The sequence below is a fragment of the Scardinius erythrophthalmus genome, assembly GCF_964197995.2.
Source record: "Scardinius erythrophthalmus genome assembly, chromosome: 3".
In the NCBI taxonomy this organism is placed as follows: Eukaryota; Metazoa; Chordata; class Actinopteri; order Cypriniformes; family Leuciscidae; genus Scardinius; species Scardinius erythrophthalmus.
The window spans coordinates 43,597,521-43,623,689 of NC_138223.1; the positions used below are offsets into that span (position 1 = coordinate 43,597,521).

The 26,169-nt window shown below is 38.8% G+C and overlaps 2 protein-coding genes across 2 annotated transcripts; one reads left to right on the forward strand and one right to left on the reverse strand.

Annotated features, from left to right (window-relative positions):
- The first annotated feature begins 1,107 nt into the window (after positions 1-1,107).
- ifngr1 (interferon gamma receptor 1) lies at positions 1,108-14,955 on the forward strand. Its single transcript, XM_081360623.1, has 7 exons — positions 1,108-1,480; positions 4,853-4,991; positions 5,162-5,331; positions 5,428-5,579; positions 6,440-6,602; positions 12,157-12,299; positions 13,940-14,955. The coding sequence occupies exons 1-7, from the start codon at positions 1,420-1,422 to the stop codon at positions 14,180-14,182; spliced, it is 1,071 nt and encodes a 356-aa protein (XP_081216749.1). The 5' UTR covers positions 1,108-1,419; the 3' UTR covers positions 14,183-14,955.
- On the reverse strand, positions 14,738-24,996 carry ltv1 (LTV1 ribosome biogenesis factor). Its single transcript, XM_081360620.1, has 11 exons — positions 24,714-24,996; positions 24,204-24,335; positions 23,913-24,101; positions 22,734-22,821; positions 22,213-22,339; positions 21,311-21,530; positions 20,867-20,994; positions 20,559-20,695; positions 19,532-19,584; positions 18,607-18,807; positions 14,738-15,989 (listed from the first exon to the last, which is right to left on the reverse strand). Exons 1-11 carry the CDS (start codon positions 24,714-24,716, stop codon positions 15,876-15,878), a joined length of 1,392 nt encoding a protein of 463 aa, XP_081216746.1. The 5' UTR covers positions 24,717-24,996; the 3' UTR covers positions 14,738-15,875.
- Positions 24,997-26,169: the final 1,173 nt, after the last annotated feature.

Below are 26,169 nucleotides of genomic sequence, written 5' to 3' on the forward strand. Positions count from 1 at the left end.
CTGTTCCACATCCTGATCCTCTCAACATCATTTCTTAGATATTTATCAACATTTTATAACAGTGTTTGCAATCAAATGTTTGCCAATTGGTTCATTTTGATGCATTTTTAAGAGTGACTTAAAGTCGGCATGAAACGGAAGTTAGTCTTTTCTTCCATATTATGGCGTAGCCTATATCCGAGTGAAATGGCTTTTCGAGGTAAAAAAAATACAGTTTTGTACTATTTAAGTTTGAGCATTGTCAGTAGGTGAAGGGTGAAGGAACACCAAGGCAAAAAAAGACTATAGATTATTGTAGATTTTTAAGGACCTTTGTTTTTATTTTGTAATTAGAGACGTGGATTTGATTTCAATACCCCTATATATAGTTCTTCAATTTTGTTTATAGATTATTTATTTATTTTGTATTATTATTTATATTTTATGATAATTTTACAGATTTTCTTGCTCTTTTGTATTTATTTTTTGTGTTATTTGTTACTAATAAAGCATTTCTTAAATAATAAAAAAGAGAGACGATATTACAGAAAAAAAGAAAGAAAGCTTCACAAACTAGAACAAATGTAGGGCGGGACTTGATTTCGTCCATGGGGAATTGATTGGATGATTGGATGATTGTTGGTTTGCTATTGGTCGATTTCATATGAGTGACAGGTCGCCCCAGTAAAGAGATGTATTCTATTAAAGATTACAAGTGAACATGAATTTTAACAAATAATCACGTATAAGCCTTGTAATAATTACTGCAATCTTCCATAAAAACAAAAATTGTCCTTTTTGATTTCATGGTGACTAAGGTTTTCAAATTTTGGTGCAACAGCATTTTAATTGAGAAACCAATAACACACAGATCCAAGTAAATAATCTTTCTCACTCCCAGAGAACAGGCACTATACATCACTATATTCACAGTAGCTGTGTGTCTCACATAACCTAATGTAATGTAGTTGTATAACATTAGAGGGCACCATCTCTTTTAAACCGAGAGATGAAATCCCACATAAGCTACATTTACACTTTTAAAATCAAACGCGCGTAAATGAATGAACCCGCTCTATTCTGTCGAAATTATTCTCATTAATTACTGTAATGAATTCAGATGAGCTTGAGTCAAGCCTTAACAAGTAACACGCTCCGTGGAGTGAGTAAGTGAGTTACCTGTAGATACCTGTAAACACCTTTGTCGTGCCCGAGGGAGTGAGCAACACACACACACACACGTCATTTCCCTGAAGAAGCAACGACGTTTCGTTGGAACCGCAAGCGCTTCGTCAATGTCTCATGTCGCACTGAAATTATTCTGATTTTACCAAAAATGGGGTTTACTATACTTGAAGAACAATCATTTCGACAGGATTAACTTTTTTTTTTACTCGAAGATATAATATGTGAATACTGGATTAAAACTCGCTGGCAATAATGCGGATACGGATCTATATAAGTGTCATCTTTATATTAATCCAGAAATCCACCTCAGAGGGTAAGAGGATTTTATTTTATTAGTATCGTATTAATATAATATTAGAAATCTTTATTTTACTTTAAATTAGTTCAAAGGTCAATGGGTTCGATTCCCAGACGATGCAAGGACTGATATACATGTATGGTAATGCAGAGAAAGTTACTCTGGATAAAAGTGAATGCCAAATGTATAAACATATTCTAATCACTAAACCCACTGTGAAAAAAAGTTGCTGCCTTTAAGTACAATCAACTTGGATGTTTAAGTCATTTCAACTTGAACTGCATTAACTGACTTTAAAAAAATGAGTTGAATCTTGTATAAGTTATAAAAAAATGGAAAATTTCTTAACTTATTTTGATGAGTTAAAGCAAGGTAAAAACATACAACTTATTGATCATATAATGTTTTACAGTGACATTATATGTTGTCTTCCAGTTGCCTTTAAATGGCATCATACACATATTCAGGAATGAATATGAATCATTCATTGGAAAAACCCATATTGAATCTTATCATATCTGGATTTCTAAAGGTCTTTGCTCTTAGAGCTGTTTTTACAGTGTTGTTTAACATGATAAGAATAAGAGCATGGTTTTATGTGGTCCAAAGGGCTGAGTGCTATTTTTTTTATTGCACTCACACTTGAGATTAATCCCAAACTCAGGTGTTTGAAAAACTCATCCGAGAGGGACGCAAACCTTTCTCTCTTTACTGTCAGTCCTGTCATTCACATTTTAACATTTCACACATTCCTGTAATGCATGGTTAAAAATGAGACATCTGGCCTGAAGTATACAGTCATGACAGACATACTGAACTAAATCCATAAAACAGGTCAAAGTTCAAGCATACTGCAATGGAGGCTTTTTACATCTGCCATCTATCACATCTGCAACTTCTAATCAGATTCATTTATTGAGTCTAATCAGGTTTATTTGCAAGTCAGCTTAGCTGATTGAGTAAATGATTGTGCTACACAAATAGATCTGATTTTGGAACACAATTTCAACTCCATTAAAAAAAAAAAAAAGCTTGGTCCCGGAAGTAAAACACATGTTTTGTAATGTTGTAATGTGAGATGTTTTGGGTGGGAGCTTGTAGAGTTCTCAGAAGTTCTGGCAGTTTTAAGGAAGTTGAACAAGTCTTTCTTATGAAAAGCGCATTAACTCAGACTGATTGACACTAGGGATCTTGTTCTAATCTGTGATTTCTCAGAAAATAATGTCAGCGATGAGAAAAGTGGGCGGATGTGTGCGTGTTTGTGTTCTCGTCACATTTTCTTTCAGTGATGGAACGGCTAGTCATGGTTATTGTTCAATTGTCAAAACTGGGAAAACATGTTTGAGAGCGTCATTACACCCAAAAATAAAAGCACCACAAAAATAGCGATTGAGACAAGCGACTGACTGATGAGGCTGATCAAGGCTTTGTCCACACTCAGGCCACATCTACATTAATCCGGATAGAATTGAAAACGGCGTTTTCGTTTAAAAACTCTCTCCGTCCACACTAGCGTTTTCAGGCGTTTTCCAAAAGTTTCCCATCCACACCGTAATGTCGGAAAATGCTAAATTCTCCTTACAGCGCATGTGTAAACCCTTATAAACGCTCACTGAGATGATACAGACAGAACAAGAAATAATCAAGTTCTCACGCAATTCTTCTGACAGGATCATTTTATTTAGCAAAATATCTCCTCATTCACACGTACATCTGCAAGATGTCTGTTAGAGATCACTTCATCTGGAAAGCATCTGCTGTTTACTAACATCTGATAGACATCTTTAAGATGTCAGTTTCACATCATTACATCTTAAATACATCTTCTAGATGTCTATTTGACATCTGACAGGAAACGTCCTATAGACGTATTGCAGATGAGCAAACACTCTAAAAAATACGTCTTCCAGATGTAAAAACGCACATCAAATAGACGTCTCCGTGATGCTATCTGGGATATGTATCCGATAGATACATTTTAAATGTTTGGGGTCGTTCGTTAAGATGTTTTTGAAAGAATCTCTTCTGCTTTCAAAAATACCGTGAAAACGGTAAATTATTGCAATTTAAAAGAACTGTTTTCTATGTGAATATATTGTAAAATGTAATTTATTTCTGTGATGCAAAGCTGAATTTTCAGCATCTTTACTCCATTTCATTTTTCTTTGTTCTCATTAGGCCACATAACTTGTATCTGACATAAAAGACATATTAGGAGTGAGGAGAAAAATATTAGGGCAAACCAAGTCAGGAGAATAAAACAGCTGCCCCGCATTTTTTTCTATGCTAAATACTCATAAAAATGTCACATTACAACAATCAAATGACTTTATAGGCTTTTAAAACACATCTGAAGGCATTTGAGATATATATATATATATATATATATATATATATATATATGAAAGACTGGATATGATTTTAACATCACACACACACATGCAGAAACTGGCCTGGATCTACGGGAATAATAGTGTGCGTGTCAAACTGAATGGCATCTAATAGCATACAGCAAGTGTGAGCGTGTGTGTGAGTGGGTGTTTAGCTTGTAGAGCCGGCGGGAAGAGGTATGACGGTTTATCATGAGACCCTGATGAGAGTGAACGCTGGGAAAGGTCAACTGGGGACGTGGAGTCTGTAAAGACTTGTTCATACTAGTCTGAAACAATACTACAGAAATGACTGAAACTGTGGCTGTTTACGTAAAAAAAAAAAAAAAGAAGAAAAAAAGAATTATATTTTAGTTAATTAAGCCTTGTCTTAAGACTATTAAATTTTGTTGTTATTCCAGCATTATTCTCATGAAAATTAAGTACATTTCCCATCAATTCAAAAAAGAAATTTTATTCAAAAATCAGCCTTCGTTCTATTGTAAAACAATAATGAAAAGTATATTTTTATGGACAAAAATAATTAGATAAAAAACTACCATTCAAAAGTTTGAGGTCCAGATTATTATTTTTTAAACCAATTATTTTAAATTGTAATAATATATCACAATATTACATTTTTTCTGTATTTTTGATCAAATCAGTCTTGATGAGCAGAAGAAAATTCTTTCAAAAATATTAAAAATAGTAATGTTTCCAAACTTTTGGCCTGTACTATATATATATATATATATATATATAGCTTTTATGCATTATAGTAATGCAAATGAGAATTGTACTACTTTTACAATATTTGTTTTAAGAATGTTACAATGCAAAAAAATATATATTTATCCTTATTTTTTCAGAAATTTTACCCACATATGTGACAGTATTCATAGGATTTTGTCCCTACTTTGAATAGGAATTCTGAGCATTGTTTCATTTAGCATAATAAGAAATGTAACATGCATGAAAATCAGGTGGTCAGACTCTAATATGATTAACTCTCTTTTAGCCGTGAGTCGGCCGTCTCCTCCTGTCAACGTGTCCATACAGTGTGACAGCTATGGAGTTGAAGTGCGATGGAAATATCCTGATCTCAGTCAGGACGAAGGCTTACACTTCTTTGTGGAGGTGCAAGATCGCAATGAAAGGTAAACGATCATGAATAAAAAAAACCTCCAGACGGCAACAGCTTCATTCTTTCACAGCAACTAAGAACCTTATAGTCCTGATTTAATGACTGCTGAAGTATTAGTCAACCCAGGCTGTTCATTTGTAGTTTTGTCAGCTTACTGTTATTATTTATTTATCTGTGTTCCAGGAAAAATTATACCACACGGAATCTAAGTTTAAACATATCCAGTATGCTGGTTCCATCAGAATCCAAGGTCTACTATGTCACTGTGGCTGCCGTGCGGGGAGAACAGAAGTCAGATTCATGCAAATCAGATACTTTCAGCTTCAATGAAGATGCCACTGCCGATATCAAGTGTATGTTTAGCCTGTATTATTGGTTGAACTCTGAAATATAATCTATCATAAAACAAACACATGCAGTATGATCTAACAGTACTATTGTGCCTTCAGGTTATTTGGATTTTCCCGAGGTTGAACTTTCACCCAAAGACGGCAAACTTCACGTCCAGTTCACCAACCCTCTGGAGCTGTACAGAGACACGCCGGCTCTGAGGAACCTCAATAATCAAGATGATCTGAAATACACTGTTAAAACGTTAGAGGTAACATTTAGGCATGCATGATATATCGGTATCGGTCGATATATGTTCATTCTTAATGTTATCGGTATTGGCCCGATAAGAAAATTTGTCTGATATATTAAAGCCGTTTATTTCCTTCCGCTGAGACACTTCAGATGCGCACTGTCTCAAAAATTACATACAAATTTGGATTAAGATTTATTGGCCAATATATCGGTTATCGGCTTTCAAATATAAAGAATTATGGGTTATCAGTATCGTCCAAAATTTTCATATCGGTGCGTCCCTAGTAACATTCACTCTGATGTCCACTCACAGGAATAGTTCACACTCAAAAACAGTAAGCTATTTATGTGCACTACTATTTAAAAAGTAAAATTTTTGAACGTTTTAAGCAGTTTTCTATGTGAATATATTGTGAAATGTTTATTGCTGTGATCAAAGCTGAATTTTCACCATTACTCCAGTCTTCAGTGTCACATGATCCTTCAGAAATCATTCTAATATGATTTGATGCTCAAGAAATATTTATTACTGTTATCAATGTTAAAAACAGTTGTGCTGCTAATTATTAATATTGATATATTTTTCCAGTATCCTTTGAGAACAGAATATCTTTACTGTCACTTTTGATCAATTTAATGCATCCATTCTGAATAAAATTATTAATTTCCTTAAAAACCTTTTAACGCTAATCAGATACAGTTAATAGATTTAAATTACATTTTTTGTGTGAATTGTTCTTTTAATTACTCTAATTTAAAACTTAGTTTGAACGCATCCAACGCGTCTTCTCTCAATCCTGTGCGAGTGAATATATTCAACTATTCCTGTGAATATCTTTACAGTCTCAGTGAATTGTTTGTTTTATTTCCCGGCAGCGTGTCAATAACACAACCTGTGGTGCGAAGGCTAAAACATGCGAGACGTCCATTGAGTTTTCCGAGCACAGAGGAGTTTACTGCGTCAGTCTGACTGGATATATCACAGGGGGCAGAAAACTCAATCTAAGAAGCAGCTGTTTCACAGGAGACATAAGAATCTGTAAGTAAACAGAACAAACTTCAACAGCAGATAATAGAAGAAACGCAGCATCCATGTAAACAGTGCTTGAAATATAGACAGATACAAGAGTTTTTCATTTACATATATTTTTATGACCGCCGCTAGCGTAGCTAGCGAAAGCGGTCATATAGGGATTGTCAAAGTTTTTTTTTTTTTTTTTTCCGTCACCTTACTGAATTTTTCGTCAACGATACCAGGGACACCGAAGCACCGGGGAACATGAAATTTGGTGGGCATGTAGCCCCACTAGACTTATAAGGAAAAATTTCGTTTGGTCCCCGGGGGCCACTCCCCCCCCAGCGCTGGGCCCCCCCAAACCCCAAAAAATGCAGTTTTTCCTAAATAACTACCTGAACCGTGGCACCGAGGATGAAGAAATGTTTATGGTATGTTGGTCTACTAGACTTTTACGGAAAAATTTCGTTTGGTCCCCGGGGGCCACTTCCCCCCCCGCGCTGGGGCCCCCGTAAATTTTTCGTCAACGATACCAGGGACACCGAAACACCGGGGAACATGAAATTTGGTGGGCATGTAGCCCCACTAGACTTCTAAGGAAAAATTTCGTTTGGTCCCGGGGGGCCACTCCCCCCCCGCGCTGGGCCCCCCCAAACCCCAAAAAATGCAGTTTTTCCTAAATAACTACCTGAACCGTGGCACCGAGGATGAAGAAATTTTTATGGTATGTTTGTCTACTAGACTTTTACGGAAAAATTTCGTTTGGGCCCCGGGGGCCACTCCCCCCCCCCGCGCTGGGGCCCCCGTAAATTTTTCGTCAACGATACCAGGGACACCGAAGCACCGGGGAACATGAAATTTGGTGGGCATGTAGCCCCACTAGACTTTTACGGAAAAATTTCGTTTGGTCCCCGGGGGCCACTCCCCCCCCCCCCCCCCCGCGCTGGGCCCCCCTTAACCCAAAAAAATGCAGTTTTTCCTAAATAACTACCTGAACCGTGGCACCGAGGATGAAGAAATTTTTATGGTATGTTCGTCTACTAGACTTTTACGGAAAAATTTCGTTTGGTCCCTGGGGGCCACTTCCCCCCCCGCGCTGGGGCCCCCGTAAATTTTTCGTCAACGATACCAGGGACACCGAAGCACCGGGGAACATGAAATTTGGTGGGCATGTAGCCCCACTAGACTTCTACGGAAAAATTTCGTTTGGTCCCCGGGGGCCACTCCCCCCCAGCGCTGGGCCCCCCCAAACCCCCAAAAATTCAGTTTTTCCTAAATAACTACCTGAACCGTGGCACTGAGGATGAAGAAATTTTTATGGTATGTTGGTCTACTAGACTTTTACGGAAAAATTTCGTTTGGTCCCCGGGGGCCACTTCCCCCCCCGCGCTGGGGCCCCCGTAAATTTTTCGTCAACGATACCAGGGACACCGAAACACCGGGGAACATGAAATTTGGTGGGCATGTAGCCCCACTAGACTTCTAAGGAAAAATTTCGTTTGGTCCCGGGGGGCCACTCCCCCCCCGCGCTGGGCCCCCCCAAACCCCAAAAAATGCAGTTTTTCCTAAATAACTACCTGAACCGTGGCACCGAGGATGAAGAAATTTTTATGGTATGTTGGTCTACTAGACTTTTACGGAAAAATTTCGTTTGGTCCCCGGGGGCCACTTCCCCCCCCCGCGGTGGGGCCCCCGTAAATTTTTCGTCAACGATACCAGGGACACCGAAGCACCGGGGAACATGAAATTTGGTGGGCATGTAGCCCCACTAGACTTCTACGGAAAAATTTCATTTGGTCCCCGGGGGCCACTCCCCCCCCCCCCGCGCTGGGCCCCCCTTAACCCAAAAAAAATGCAGTTTTTCCTAAATAACTACCTGAACCGTGGCACCGAGGATGAAGAAATTTTTATGGTATGTTTGTCTACTAGACTTTTACGGAAAAATTTCGTTTGGGCCCCGGGGGCCACTCCCCCCCCCCGCGCTGGGGCCCCCGTAAATTTTTCGTCAACGATACCAGGGACACCGAAGCACCGGGGAACATGAAATTTGGTGGGCATGTAGCCCCACTAGACTTTTACGGAAAAATTTCGTTTGGTCCCCGGGGGCCACTCCCCCCCCCCCCCCCCCCCCGCGCTGGGCCCCCCTTAACCCAAAAAAATGCAGTTTTTCCTAAATAACTACCTGAACCGTGGCACCGAGGATGAAGAAATTTTTATGGTATGTTCGTCTACTAGACTTTTACGGAAAAATTTCGTTTGGTCCCTGGGGGCCACTTCCCCCCCCGCGCTGGGGCCCCCGTAAATTTTTCGTCAACGATACCAGGGACACCGAAGCACCGGGGAACATGAAATTTGGTGGGCATGTAGCCCCACTAGACTTCTACGGAAAAATTTCGTTTGGTCCCCGGGGGCCACTCCCCCCCAGCGCTGGGCCCCCCCAAACCCCCAAAAATTCAGTTTTTCCTAAATAACTACCTGAACCGTGGCACCGAGGATGAAGAAATTTTTATGGTATGTTGGTCTACTAGACTTTTACGGAAAAATTTCGTTTGGGCCCCGGGGGCCACTTCCCCCCTGCGCTGGGGCCCCCGTAAATTTTTCGTCAACGATACCAGGGACACCGAAGCACCGGGGAACATGAAATTTGGTGGGCATGTAGCCCCACTAGACTTTTACGGAAAAATTTTGTTTGGTCCCCGGGGGCCACTCCCCCCCCCCCCGCGCTGGGCCCCCCTTAACCCAAAAAAATGCAGTTTTTCCTAAATAACTACCTGAACCGTGGCACCGAGGATGAAGAAATTTTTATGGTATGTTCGTCTACTAGACTTTTACGGAAAAATTTCGTTTGGTCCCCGGGGGCCACTCCCCCCCCCCGCGCTGGGGCCCCCGTAAATTTTTCGTCAACGATACCAGGGACACCGAAGCACCGGGGAACATGAAATTTGGTGGGCATGTAGCCCCACTAGACTTCTACGGAAAAATTTCGTTTGGTCCCCGGGGGCCACTCCCCCCCCGCGCTGGGCCCCCCCAAAACCAAAAAAAATGCAGTTTTTCCTAAATAACTACCTGAACCGTGGCACCGAGGATGAAGAAATTTTTATGGTATGTTGGTCTACTAGACTTTTACGGAAAATTTTTGTTTGGTCCCCGGGGGCCACTTCCCCCCCCGCGCTGGGGCCCCCGTAAATTTTTCGTCAACGATACCAGGGACACCGAAGCACCGGGGAATATGAAATTTGGTGGGCATGTAGCCCCACTACACTTCTACGGAAAAATTTCGTTTGGTCCCCGGGGGCCACTCCCCCCCCCCGCGCCCCCCCAAACCACAAAAAATGCAGTTTTTCCTAAATAACTACCTGAACCGTGGCACCGAGGATGAAGAAATTTTTATGGTATGTTGGTCTACTAGACTTTTATGGAAAAATTTCGTTTGGTCCCCGGGGGCCACTTCCCCCCCCCCTGCGCTGGGGCCCCCGTAAATTTTTCGTCAACGATACCAGGGACACCGAAACACCGGGGAACATGAAATTTGGTGAGCATGTAGCCCCACTAGACTTCTACGGAAAAATTTCGTTTGGTCCCCGGGGGCCACTCACACCCCCCCCCCCCCCCCCCCAGCGCTGGGCCCCCCCAAACCCAAAAAAATGCATTTGTTATTGCTTTGTAATTTGTAATTGTAAACATTTGTAATTGTTATGGTATGTTGCTCTTAAGGGCCCACATCAACCTAGCCCATAATCACTCATTTGTGATTTGCGCCCCTCCCATAAAAAATGAAAATGCAATATTATTCTGCTTTGATCGCCCCTATCTTCAGTGGAGATGTTCAGAACTGCACCATATTTCATGTGTATGATTAACTTGACATCCTCTGGGGGTATCCTCTGCTAAGTTTTGTAGAATTTCATCCATGGGGGGGTATAAAATAAATTCATTTATGTGCACATTTAGTGACTGTACACTCATCGGCCTGTAGATGGTGCTGTTGAGCGAAGGGTTGCTGGTTTAGGATGATACTGTCACACACACACATGCAGGAATACAAACAAACGCAAGCATGCACACACACTGACATCCACACGCACAGACACACACCCATACACACACACATACAAATCCACATGCACAGACACACAAACACACACGCGCACACATGTACGCACACATACATACATGCACAGACACACACACACACACACACACACAGATACACACACACACACACACACACACACACACACACACAGACAGACATGCACATACTATTACTTTTTTTAGGTATATACATAAACACGCAATACAGCCAAATTACTCCACGTCATTTATTTTTGTGGAAAGCCAGTGCAGGCCTGAGCGGCGGTCATATTTTGTACCGCGATGCGGTACATCTAGTATTAGTTCATATCTACTATTATTTCAGAGTATTCAATAAATATTGTTTTCTGGATTTTAAACTAAACATTATCACTTATCCAATAAATCACATTAAGCTTTGAGCTTTGTTTCTTCTGATATTAAGCAGAGGCCCGGATTTCAAATTTTGTCAATTTTTATTATGAAATTCAAACTATAAATGCCGTTTTGGCGCTCTTTAATGTGGCGTGACAGATCGCTGTAGCTGCACGTGAACCCATCATCTCATCTGCTTTACTACTAGTTATAGCACCAAATAAACAAGAATGAACATCAGAAGGTATAGGCCTGTGTTGAAAGATTCAGTACATGTCTCATGTAATCACTTCAATAAATCAACGTCAATAAATCAGCTCGTAAACAATGTCACGTAACGTCACATTTCAGAAAAGCTTGTTAGACAGCTAGAAACATTAACTCTATAGAGGAGCATTTTGCTAAATATATGCACTATATTATATAACCTGTTCTTCGATATTTAATATCTTTGTATAAATACGTTTTTATCAACTGTTTAAACTGCTTAAATGTTTATATTTTAAGAAAAGAATCTTATGTGCAATTGAAATGTTTGTAAGTCTTTTCCTTATAAAAACAACTAGAATTTGTGACGTTTAATATTTTTTCATAATATATTTTTACTCATTTTATTTGTCACTTTTCTTTCTTTTACATTTCTTAGCAAATACATTTCAATAAGTTAAATAGGCTTCTTTATATAATTTTTCTTGTTGACTATTGAGCCATAACTTGTTTATTGTCTGAAAGTTTGTCTGTTTTGTAGCTTATGTTTGTTAAAATTTGCAATTAAAAAAAAATACATTTAAAAAAAGTTTTTATTTTCTTGAGAAAAATAGACATGCACTGTACCTGATATATATCCAAATTAATTGATATTAATCGGTATATAATGAATTAAATCCAATTGCAAGCTTGTGAAAAAAAAAGAATTTTGAAATTTGTCAATGCCCTGTTACAAAATTAGGTTTCCAATTAAAGCAGATTTTACCAAGGCAAATTATTTTTTACACATGAGACAAAACAGACACTGTACAAGCTCACGGGTACCAGGCATGAAACTGAAACCCAGCAATATTAAAAGATAGACAAACCCAACAATAAATAGATGCACAGCTGAGGATGATGTTTTCGTTCTTCCACACAGATCCACCGTTCACCGTGTACCTGTATCCAGTGCTGGGAGTCGTCTTATCGTTTCTTTTCATAACCGGCATCATTATACTGCTAGTGACGAAATTCACCTCGGAAATTAAGAAGAGATCTATCAATGCGTTTCCCAAGTTATTGGTAAGTTGCTGTTTGACCTGTTGTCAATATTTATGTGTAAATTGTTCAGTAAAACATTCTCACGTAATTGCTGGATTAAATTGAATGCACCAAATTGTGTAGTTGCACAAACAATTTTCACAAAATCATAATAATTTTTTTTAGATAATTATCCTTTATCTGTGTATTAACATCACTGGTGCACAATCCAGTTTATGCAAGACATTAAAAGACATATAAATATTCACAAAATGAATGTTCAGACTTTACAAATTTAAGTTAAAAAATCAAGGCAGAAGTTTTAAAGCACAGTAAAGTGATAGTGAAGCGGTCAAAATAAAGTTGTAATTCTGAATGTTGACTGTATAATGTGTACATTTTGTGTAAAATTGATAAAGAATGGATATAAAGTTGACTACTATCGGTCTAATATTCCAGATGACTATAAACAAGCAACCGATCAGCGTCAGCGTTGTTGTTATTATTAACTTAAACTATTAAAGTTTTTTTTTTTTAAATCTGAAATCAAATAAAGTATAAATGTTAGATGAAAAAATTTAATGAGAAATGTTGAAATAAAGTTTTAAGTTGAGGTACTAAAATGACTAAAACTTAAATGAAAATAAATTAAACAAAAAAAAAAGATACAAATGAGAAAAAAAGATACAATTTTTTTTTTAAATTAAAGTTTAGGTAAAATATAAACATTTTACGAAAAATGTAACTTAAAAAAATTAAGAAAACTAGACATGTTACCTTGGCAACTACCTGAAATAAAATAAGCTGAAGTAATAAATTACTAAAACTAAAATAAAACATAAATTAAAACTAAATAGAAATACAAGAAAGCTAATAAAATATAAATAGGGCATAACAAAATGACTCAAATTAATTGAAAAAAAGAAAATATAAAAATAAACACTATTTCAAAATAGTATAATAAAATATTATTATATATTAAAACTAGACATGTTGCCTTAACTGATATAAAAGAAGTTCAAATCAAATATAGCAGATCATGCTAATCTGTTTGTGAAACTATAGCCAAACTACTAAAATTCTAATGAAAACTGAAAATATAAAAATAAACACTATTTCAAAATAGTATATAATAAAATATTATATATTAAAACTAGCAGATCATATATAAATATAGATCAAATATAGCACATCATGCTAATCTGTTTGTGAAACTATAGCCAAACTATTAAAATTCTAATGAAAACTGAAAATATAAAAATAAAAGCTATAAAAATTACTAAATACTAGTATAGTATATAAATGATGCTAACCCCCCCCCCCCCCCCCCCCCCCACTAATCTCCATTCCAATATGGGCTGATAAACCTGAGCTAGTAAACCACACGCTTCTTTCAATTAAAGGGACGGTTCACCCAAAAAATGCCATTTTTGTCATCATTTACTCGACCTCACGTGTCTTTGTCAATCATTTTTTTTTAATGTTTTTATGTCCTTACGACAGAACTCAATGGGGTCCAATGTAGTTTGCTTCCCAATGTTCTCCCAAACATCTTTTTTAGGTGAACTATCCCTTTAATTAGTCAGTTTTTAATCAGATTAGTCCTTATGTCTTTGGTGTGAACTTGTTGCCCGACAGCATTCCACACAGTGACTGTAACTGGTCTCCTTCTGGTTTGGTAGGTTTTCAAGCCAACACACAACGAACCGCTGAACCTTCACCCGGAGGTGGCCAGTGATCTGCACATCGAACCCAGAGAGCAAACCACGTTAATAAAGATGAGCAGCGATGAGGAGCTTAACTCCAGTGACGAGTATGTGGGAAGCAAAGACTCGAACAGTGAAAATCTGTACAGGGCTAATGGCCTTGATGAAGACGATCAGAGCGTCTCGAGGGAAGGCTACGACTGCCCACACCGGCCATAGGCACCCAGTCTGGAGATGAGTCCTGGAGATATGGTGAAAGGTTACGGACCCTAGAGACTCCCTAAGTCACTCTTTGGATTGCTTCCCGAGGTCTAGAAGTGAAGGAAAGTCCCATACAGACAGCAAAAGCACCTGTCTCCGGGAAGTTCTGGGAATATGACACAGGTTATGACTGTTCAAATACAAGCCCTCACATGACATTATGAAAAGGAATTTCCCGAGTTTTTCCGGTTCCTGGCAGAATGGAAAAACGTGTTTGGCTTTTGTCTTCATTACAATGACACTCCTTTTATTTGAATCAAACCCCCTTCGGCATTTGTTGCTACATGCGGTCGTTTTATCTTCAGGTCGGCCAGAATCATTTCCTTTGAACAAAGATTTTCAACATCATGTACAAGTGCTGCTCAGGTCATGTGACTCTCGTCGTCAGAACGACCGCCATGGCAGAATAACTGTTGTTTTTTGTTTGTTTCTATGGCAACACTCACTCACAGCACAAAACGGATCCTTCATTCAGCAGTTCTGTTGAGACTGACAGAAAAATAATACAACATTAATTCACCTCGTTATTTATTCTTTTTAAAAATATATGAAATACACACTGTAATAAAATGGCACATCAAATGTACACACACCATTCAAATGTTTGTGGTCAGTATGTTTTTATTCAGCAAGGACACATTAAATCCTGAAAAAAAAAATGCATCATATTTTCCACGCAAATATGAAGCAGCACAACTGTTTTCGTCATTGATAAAGTTTTTTGAGCATCAAATCATCATATTAGAGTGATTTCTTAAGGATCATGTGACACTTAAGACTGGAGTAATGATGCTGAAAATTCAGCTTTGATCACTACATTTTAACATACATTCACAGAGAAAAGAGCCGTAGTAAATTGTAATAATATTTCACAATTTTACTGTATTTTTGATCAAATAAATGCAGCCATGGTGAGCAGGAGAGACGACAAACTTTTGGTTGGTTGGGCATGCATAAGTTAACTTCTGTTTTTGCATGCCAGAGCTTCTATAAAATACTTCCAGCTTGCAAATTACAATTTCCTACAAAAATGTGAACACGCAACTCAGAAACTCATAATTACTGTAATTCCGACATGATGGGAACATTAGAGCAGCAGACCGTCATGTAGCAGATCTTCAAGCGCACATCCAGATGAAAACAGGAACGTTTATTTCAGGTCAAAGTTGTGTATTGTTCAATGTTGTGAAATGACATTTCTGCACATATCACGAGATTTTTTGCTATAATGAATTGAAAAGCCATCGTGTCCAGCTTACAGGCATCTGATAGTTTGCATTGAGTTCAATATTGTGCCACTGGTGAAAATGCGAGTGAGTGTTTTTATTAAAAGTGGGATTGGGATTTTTGTTTTTAAAAATGGTTGGACTTTCTTTCTTTTTTTAATGTGATGAATAGGTTTAATTACATTTTTGTACATACATATTTACCTTTAAACAGTCGAGCCTGATAAATAGACCAGTTCTATACATTCCATTCATTGTGATGTATCCATGGCAACACTATTCATAAGCATCATTTAGAACTGCTTATACACTGCATGAGTAAAATAAAACAAGGAAGTCCTGGTAAGGTAAATGATGTTATCATGTACTGCAACAGACATGTCTTCTGTAAGGTCCTATAGTCTCTGCTGGTGTCGGGAACAGTCCTACGAGAGCTTCATGCCCTGAACGTTTGCTCTTAAATTAACCATCTGTTTCTCCTGCATCTGTTTCTCATGCATGAACGCCAGTTTGTTTGCCTTCTTCTCTGTCCTCCTCTCCTGAAACGATGAAGGAAAAACAGTGAATGTTTGGTGCTTTTTAGCTATATATGCTGCCGAGTGGTTAAATACAAGCCCATTTCCTCTTCCACTGTAGTTCTGACGGATTACTCCCACCCGTTTCATTGTAAAACAAGACAAAAAATCCCAAGTCTCCTTAAGCTAATAATGCTTGACAGGCGATTACACAAGGTGGATAATCACTGGTAAATACAACATAAACTGCTACAGATTCACATTTTAAAGTCCCCCTGTGGTGAAAATAAAGCTTTTAAATGTTGTTCATACGTGTAAACCATGTGTAAATTCACAAGTTGACACCATTGCTGAGTATTTTCTCATTAAAACTGCAGTGAACTAGCCTGGCGTCGTCATACTCAGATTCTAGCCAGAATGTGAGTCTGATACTGCTCCATTGGGCTGTGATTATGGGGCGTGTTTCAACCGAACCAGGAGAGAAAATGCCTCTGCACTCAATTGGATAGACCTACAACCAATCAGAGCAAGGGAGTAAGTGATGTATGTTTCCGATCGACAAATGCCTTGATCGCGGTTCTCTGTTCCTCTTTTAAAATTAATCTTCTAGACGCGATGGCGGGAATCTACACATGATGTTTCACACACAAAGTTCGGGAGGTGCACGTTCAAATAATCAATCCAATCAACTTGTCATCAAACAATTACCAGGTCTACCCTATCAGCATGAGAGGAAGCATATATTTATTCACTCTGTCAACTCGCCTAACATTCCTTGACAGTTTTCAGCATCCCTCCACTCACTCTCGGCTTGTTCTTCCACAGCCAGGAATACGGGGGGAGTACTTTGGGTTCGGGCCGAATACAGAGTGAGTGAGTGGAGGCGGGGCTCATTTGCATATTCATAGAACTGCATATACTAAATGAGGCAAGGGTGTAGAGCAGAGATGGGCAGTAACGAAGTACAAATACTTTGTTACTGTACTCAAGTAGATTTTTCAGATATTTTTACTTTACTATTTATTTTTGTTTCAAATTTTTACTTTTACTCCTTACATTTTTAACACGAATATCGGTTCTTTCTACTCCTTACATTTTACAAAACTGGCTCGTTACTTTAGTTTCAAATAATTTCAGTGGAGTTACCATTATTATTTTTCGCGTCATCAACCCTTCGCAGAGAGCTTGATTGACAGGCGATCTGACCAATCATAATCCGCCTTCCGCCATTTTGTCCGACAAAGCAGTCAGGAGAGTTTGTAGATTAACATTAGAGGATTTAAACTTGAAAAACAGCGTGTACTCACGTCGTTCCGCGGTTAAAACAACATTTCTTCTGATGTTCATTCATGTTTATTTGATGCTATAAATTAACTAGAAGGAAGAGATTATCGGTTCACGAGCAGCTTTAACTGAGCGATCTGTCACGACACATTAAAGAGCCACAAAACGGCATTTATTGTTTAAATTTCTTTATAAAATGACTAAATTTGAAAGGTGAGACTATGTTTCATATAAAAAATCAGTGTCAGTGTCCTCTCTGCTCCACAATGTATTTTTCACTGCGTGAGAACATGGTGTGGCGTGAGAGCGGCGTCACTTGTCGGACATAGACTCTTATTAAGTCCCAGTGTGTCACAATAATCATATAGGCTATGTGATGTTTTAGGCCTATTGGCAGACATGCATTTAAAATGTAGGCAATGGCATATAAAGAAATGTTTTTTCCAAATCCACTTAAGTTTCTCAGCTTGCACATTTGTGTGGTCCAGGTAGCTTTGCATAAAAAATGGTTGTCATTCACAAGGCTACTTTTACTTTTATACTTTAAGTAAATTTCCAAGCCTGTACTTTGTTACTTTTACTTGAGTAAAGAAGTTAAATCAGTACTTCTACTTTTACCAGAGTATTTTTTAACAAGTATCTGTACTTCTACTTGAGTACGGGAAGTGAGTACTTTTGCCATCTCTGGTGTAGTGTACATTCAAGCTATTTTTAGGCATGAAGAAATATTTGTGCTGGCGGACTTTAGCATATCATTAACAGCGAACTAGCAGGGGAGTCTGGAGAGAAACTGGGTTTTCCCGGTACATTGTTTTGTTGATATGAAAAATCAGGTAGATTTAGCAATATAGCGGGTGTATGATGTATATTACAACGTTATGATGAACTATATGCCTTTCTCCACTGATGTTCTGAGTTGTTCAAAGCGTTTCCTAAGATTGTTAGAAGGCAGACTGAGATGGCGAACGGGAACATGATGTGTGTAACATTAGCAACACATTATCAGCTGTTTGATAACATAGTCAAGCAAAAGGCTAATCATATAAAGTACTGTTATGTGTCCGACATTGTAAAGAGCGATACCATTGTGCAGCGTTCACCTCAGTAAGTTGGCCAAGTGAATTAATGAGCTGGTGGGAGTGAATGGAGGTGGGACTAATTTGCATATTCATGAAACCGCGTATACTAAATGAGGCAAGGGTGTAGGGTTACATTCAAGCTATTTTATGGCTTAAAGACTTTTTTTAGTATGTCATTTTGGTGATCAGAGAGGAGTTTTAAGGGATAAAACTGAATCCAGGGGGACTTTAAAAGAATGACGCCTCAGATTCGACAAACGAGACGCTGCCGTACGCACCTTCCTCTCGTTCTTGATGGCCTGTTTCCTGGCTCTCTTCTCCTCTATGCTCTCGTCCCGCGAGCGGGGCTGCGTTGAGGCTCTGGGAAGGTCCGTGTCGTTTATCCTCTCCATCCTCTCCACCTGTTTGGCCGTCGGGCCTCGTTTCGCCAGAACGTCCAGAGGAATCCCCGTCTTATCGGACACTCGGATCGGCTTGGGCTGCAAACACATTAACAATTAATGCATTTGGCAGATGCTTTTATCCAAACCAACATGCATTTCATTAAAAAAATACATGGTCTCAGTTCAAGCATTCCCTAGGAATCAAACCCATAACCTTGGCGTTGCAAGCGACATGCACTGGTCTACTGTTTGCATTGTGTGTCACGTCTTTGTGTTTATCAGCTAATGCGTTTTAAATCTCTATAAATCCTTTTGTAACCCTGTCCATCCCTGTGAACAAACACATTTTGCCTTAATGACCTCTGAATTGTGTTTTGGCTACGATACATTGCATGCAAACTATTGTAAAGAGAGAGTAAACAATATGGGTTTGCGTGTGACCCATAATAATAGCATTATTATTCACATATACTATGAATGAGCTTGATGAATTAATGCATTAAAAATCCATTAACTACATGAATACATATGGCGGGGTAATGTTAAGATTTATATCAACAGATTAATAAAAGATCAAATCACAGATCAAACTTCACAATCTTATTAGTACAAATATAGTGTTTGCTTCCGTGTCTGTGCTGTAGGTGAAGACATTGACACATGTAACTCAAACCACATCTTCAATTTGGTTCGCATGCAAAATGTGTGTGGATTTGAATAGGAAATTGAATTTCCACTGAATTTCACCCTAGCCTTCTTTATCTGTGTAAAGAAATAACAGTTTTTGAAGTATGCTTGGCCCGAAGGCAGGTTTCTTCACCTTCGGAGGGTCCTGGATGAGTTTGGGCCGGTTGTAGAGGTTGGAGTAAGTGCCTGAGAGAGAAAGATGAGCATGATCAATCACACCTGATCTACAGCTTCATTCAAACTCCTGAAACTCCAGCATCTCTCGGTATTCAGGCTCTGAACTATGAGGACACGATATCTTTATATGGCAGATAAATAAAATCATCTCTATTTATATTTCAAATAAATACTGTTCTTTTGAACTTTCATTAAATCCTGAAAAATAAAATGCATCACTTTTTACACACAGATATTAAAATCTCCCCGTAGTGAAAATCTATGAATGTCTATGTGGTGTTTTTAATGTGTTTTAAGACAAACAATGTGTACATTCATAAGTCGACACCATTGCTGAGTATTTTCTTAAAACTGCAGTGAAACAAAGACAGTCTCAAAAACACGGTTTGAAATCGCTGGTGTTTCTGACGTCACAAACTACCTTGTAACCAATCAGATCAACGTGTGATCGTCAATGAGTGGATCTCTGAGCTGGGTGAGTGAGTGGAGGCGGGGCTCATTTGCATATTCATAGAACTGCATATACTAAATGAGGAAAGGCAGTAGAGTTACATTCAAGCTTTGAAGCTTTTACGGCATGGATAATTTTTTTCAAGGAATTTATTTTGTCTACAGGGGGACTTTAAGCAGCACAACTGTTTTCAAAATTGATAATCATAAATGTTTTTTGAGCATCAAATCATCATATTAGAGTGATTTCTGAAGGATCATGTGACACTGAAGACTGGAGTAATGATGCTGAAAATTCAGCTTTGATCACAGCAATAAATTACAGTATGACATTTATGAAAACAGTTATTTTAAATTGTAATAATATTTCAAAATTTTACTATTTGAATTCTTTTAAAATCTTTTTTTTTATGAAACTGTTGAATTTTTATATATACATTATGTATTACAATATGTGATGTATGGCCATAAAATATATCTAAAAGGCATCAGAAAGTGCAGTGCACTGATAAAGCGTATGGACTGAGACTCACTGATGATGGTCTCACAGTCCCAGCGCTCTGCAGACGGCTCTACGACCATCTTATCGATCGCTGGCTCTTCATCATCTTCATCTTCCTCTCTCACTGAGGGCAGCTCTGCAGGACCCAGCTGATCTAGTTTCTGACATCTACACACACACATTAAATGATGAGAGGAGTGATCTCTCACACACACACACACACACACACATGCTGTGACAGTCTCACACACACACATGCTGTGACAGTCTCACACACACACATGCTGTGACAGTCTTACACACACACACACACACGCTGTGACAGTCCCACACACTCACTCTTTCTCCTTCTGTATGAAGTAGTCTTTGATGATCTCCTCCAGTCGGTTGCTGTCCGGTTCAATGTATCCCTCCAGCTCCGCGTTATCCAGCGCTCCGATCTCGTCATCGTCAAACTGCTCGAAAAACTATTCAACAACACAACAAACACTCAATCACTGTTTTTAGATCACTGAGAAAGAAATATATTTTTTGCTTGTTACATGCTGACATGAATTTTAATCAAGCTCAGCACAAATAAACACTTTTTTGTACCACTTTTACATGGTTTAGCGCAATATACAAACTAAGAGATAAAAACGCAATATTTAATAGAAAATCACATTGGTTGGTGACTTTTATTTTTTGCTGTGTTGTAAGGAGTACATTGACTGAGAGATAAGCGCTGAATGTGAACAGGCCCTCATGTTCCTCACTATCTGTGTGGAAGATCTTCTGACTGACCTTCTCGAAGCGGTCGTCCAGCAGCGTGAGCTGGTCGTTCCTCCTCATGACGGAGGATGTGAGCGAATAATCTGTAAAACGACTCTTCGTCTCGCAGTCGGCAAACATGAACTCTCTCCGGGCGCCTTCCTCATCCGACAGACCAGCTGAGTTACAATCTTCCTCATCATCTTCCTCATCCGTGTCCTCCCATTCATCATCATCATCATCATCATCACCACTGAGGTCAAAAATAAAGGAAATTGGTGATGCCATCTGATGTAGGCGTGGCTATGCAGATTCAAGCATTCAACTCATTGACTGACTCAAATTCATTTACAAAGTACCAGCACAAATCCAAACATACTCAACAGTTTAAAGGGTTAGTTCACCCAGAAAGGAAAATTCTGCCATTAATTACTCATCCTCAATTTTTTTTCCTTTTTTTAGACTTTCATTCACCTTCAGAAATCAAATGAAGATCTTTTTGATGAAATCTGAGAACTTTCTGTCCCTCCGTTGATAGGCTACGCAACTACCACTTTAACGCTTCAGAAAGTGAATAAAGAGTTTTACGTGATTTTTTTACTTATATGTGAATAAAAGCCTAAATTCAATCTGTTCTTTATATAAAGTGATCGTGTCTCTTCAGAAAATTTGGACTAAATACCAAAAGAAAAGCGTCAAAGTGGTAGTTGCGTAGCTGTCAATGGAGGGACAGAAATCTCTCAGATTTCATCAAAAAGATCTTCATTTGTGTCCTGAAGATGAACGAAAGTCTTACGGGTTTGGAACGACATGAGGGTGAGTAAATGACGACATTTTTATTTTTGGGTGACTAACATTTAACACATTTAGTCCAGTTAGCAACGATCTGGCTCATTTATTCCCGTTACACATTTTCTGTAATTTGTCCGTTTTACCCCGTGTCACCCATGGCGTCATTGGCCTTGATGACGAAGTCATCTTCCAGCATGTTCTCGGGGTCGTCAAAATCAAAGTCCTCATCCAGCGCAGCAACAATGTCAGGATCCAAATCCAGCCGCGGCCCTGTAAAAGATGATGCAAAACTACAGATTAGCATAGTCTCATCTGGATTTGCCAGTTTCTTCAACAACATTCACTGCTGCAAAAAATAATCACACTAAAACTACAGTTCGTATCACATGATCCTTCAGAAATCACTCTAATATGATGATTTGATGCTCAGGAAACAGTTGTGCTGCTTCATATTTGTATGGAAGATACTCTTATTCAGGATTTTTTGATGTATAGAGAGTTCAAAAGACCAGCACATATATGAAATATAATCTTTAGTAACATCATAAATGTCTTCGCTGTCACTTTTGGTCAATTTAATGAGGTATGGTTTTAAATAAAGTAAATGAGGAGTGTTTTCTGCAGCCACATGAGCAGGACTGATACTGATCTCCGTCCGCCTCACCTGAAACAGGAGCTGCTTTGTTTAACAAACCCACTTCCTCTTCGAACTCTGACGCGAACACAGACGAGGGCAGGTTGATGGAAACCGCCTGCACAACAAAAAAATCAACAAAAGACTTCAGCAGGTCATCAAACACACGAGCGTAATGATGCTTATCACCTGCAAGAGACACAACTGAACCGCAACACTGTTTGTTGTCAAACACTACTAAATATTTGCAGTTAACATTTTAAACCTTATTCTTCAAGGAAAATGGACCCTAGTCAAGGGGTTAGCGCCATATTTAAAATTTGACAGGAATGAAAGTCTACAGGTACGTGTATACATTTTTGTCCTTGAAGGCCCAGTTTACTCCTGACATCAAGATGTGTTTTTGTCGATCGGATCACAAGTAGACGAGGGAGACACATTCCCGTTCACACCTGGTGTTTTAATCCGTCTCTTTTGTCCACTTTCAGCCACTTCTGTCCTGATCGAGGGGAGGGTCTATGGGCGGGTAAATGTGTGTGTTTTCAGATCTTTCGATCTAATGTATGAAATAAGCTCACGCTATTAACATGTGAACGCGACCGGAGAGACAGAAAATCACACGGAGATCATCAGCTTTAGTTTCTGCTCTGCCAGCCGCAAGATCAGCCGAACACTGAGTGTGTGTTAGAAATCAGGAATGGAGAGAGAACATTGTGCTTGATACATTTTTCATCTTCAAACCAAACTTGGGTCAAAGTTTAAACCCCGTCTGACTAGAGCTCTTCCCATAATGTTCCCGCATTAGATCAGTAGACAGAGAGAAGACGGTCTTTTGTGGCTGTTTGAACACATCCGACCACATGAGCGTTTACACTACGAAAGCAATCCGGTCGAATGTGCTTTCGACTTCCTCTGGAAGTGGTGGAAAGTGGACACTTTCCGCTTTAGACCCCGTTTACACCTGGATGTAGTGTCGTCCACTTGTGCTCCGATCGACCGAAACGCATCTTAATACCAGCTGTAAACACGGCCTCATATCACCTCCTTGTGACTAGTAATAACAAGTAATGAACCCTGGTTCATATCCTTCCGCAATATGTACACAGCAGGTGCGATACACTTTACATTAGTGATATAATCAGTGTCAGAACATTATCAGATGTGTAAATCTGCCAGCTGCAGGGAGGAGCTGCTGCCGTTCAGCCTTACACGGACGTCCTCTTCCTCCATGTCCTCTTCATCCTCAGCGGGCTTCGTGCGAGCGTCTCTGTGGATGCGAGGGGTGGAGACGAGCTCCACGGGCTGGGGCGCCTCCCTCAGGTGCTGCAGGTAATTGTAGTCGTCATCGAAAAACACCCCAAACTTGCGCTGTTCCTCCCTCCTCTTCTCCACCTCCACCTGCAGGAACAGAGGGCGACGTCAGTGACACGCTCCAGAGGCCGACATATGGATGTTGTGACTGTTTAACGGCACAAAACCAGTTTAGTCAGTTTGTTTTACCTTGGCAGAAGGCAGAAGGACATGTTGAGGTGCCTTCTCGTCTGCCGCCAGCGGGTCTTTCTGACTTCTGTGCACCAGGTGGAAGGACACAGCATTCTTCTTATTGATGAAGGCTTTCTTCTTTCTGTGAGGCTGGAGACACACAGATCACAACTCAAATAAAGCCAACACACAGATCTGCCATATTCGGTGACTGCAGGATCATAATTGTTACTTTAGGATGAATGTTAGTGAATCTTTAGGGTGTTTGGACCAACTGCTTTACAATAAACACATTCATTATTATTATGATGATAACACAGCTTGCTAACGTAACACAAATAAATTTGTGATCAGAACTAACCTGAACCCATAAACAAGTTTTTTTAGAGCATAGTCACTGTACTTGGTGTTTAAATCACACCGTTATAAACATTTAATAGTGAAACGGGATTTAAAAAGTAACGTTAACTTCCACATGGATTTACTAGCATGACAGCTAAAAGTGTGAGTACGAATAACATTACTCACCATTCTCGCAAGTTAATGTATTATCTGGTCGTTTGTATTTTTTAGATCTTAATAGCTTTAATGTTATTAAACGTAAACAACGTGAAATCAAATCTTAGAGATTCTTGTATCAGCTCGAAACACATGGACAACAGCGGCCATTTCTGAGACGCGACCATCTCGACGGAGTGAAGGGGAGCAGCACAGTCTATGCGATAATTTTGCCTTAAAGAATAACAAGTTAATATTCATATATAGGGCTATTTTTTACATATAAGGATTGTAATCAAATACTGAAGTGACTGATAAATGACAGGAAATACAGACGTAACTATAGTAGTTCCAGAAACACCCCTGATTCACTTTTGGTTTAGTCTAGGGGGACGTCACGTGATGATGCTCGACGCTGCCCTGTGCAAACTTGTATGTTTAACATACATTATATCGGCTGTTTTGCGTTTTTATGTAGTAATTTTCTAAATAGTTTTCTTATAATATGAATGAATATTCCCATTGTTGCTTTGTAAAATACATCTTTTATATATAATATTGAACTTCTATGACTTTTTACAACTTTATATTACTTCTACAATAATATGTGACGTTTCGCCTTTAAAAAGATACCAAATTTAAGTCTATGCTCCGAAGTAGTAGGCTATTCAAGATTAATAACAATTTAAGTTGGAAAAGTCATTTTCATGTCTATGCTCAAAAAGTGGGATTGAAAACTTTGAAAATAAAAAGTTGCTAAACTCAGCAAGACACTGGCACTCAAGGACTAGATTTGAAGAGCTCTGATATAAAGCAGTATTGTTATTTTGTGTCAGTAAAGTTGCTTTTGAATACTGCCTATATGGATCTGATCAGATTGGCCCATGACCATCAAAATCGTATAAAAATGTACGTATGCACATTTCACATAAGGGTGTTGAAACTTTGCATGCATGTTCATGACCCTAAATATCATAAAGTCTCAACATTTCAAGAAAAACAACAGGTTAAACAGTATTTCAGATATCTTGGAAAAATAAATGATAGTTCATTTTTACCATCTGTGCTGACAAAATATTTTTTCCGTATTGAAATAAATGGGTAAAAGCTCCTTTTTAGTTGCATAAGGTAGTAAAAAACTAAATAACAAAATATAACCAAGAAATGTTATTATTTTGGGTCTGTACAGTTGCCTTAAAATATTAAATAATTGGGTCAAAATTACCCATGAACATCAGATATGTAATAGAAATGAGGTGTGTGCGTCAAAACCCATCACCGCATTCAAAACTTTGTATGCATGTTCCTGACTGTAAATAAGAAAAAGTCACAAAATATCAAGAAAAAAAAACCCACAGGTTAAGCGGTATTTAAAAATGGGTCAAATTGACCCCCAGCATAACACGAGGGTTAACCATGAATGCATTTTTTGCTGACAGAATGCATAGACCTTGTTTAATACTGAACCAATTATCATTTGTACAAT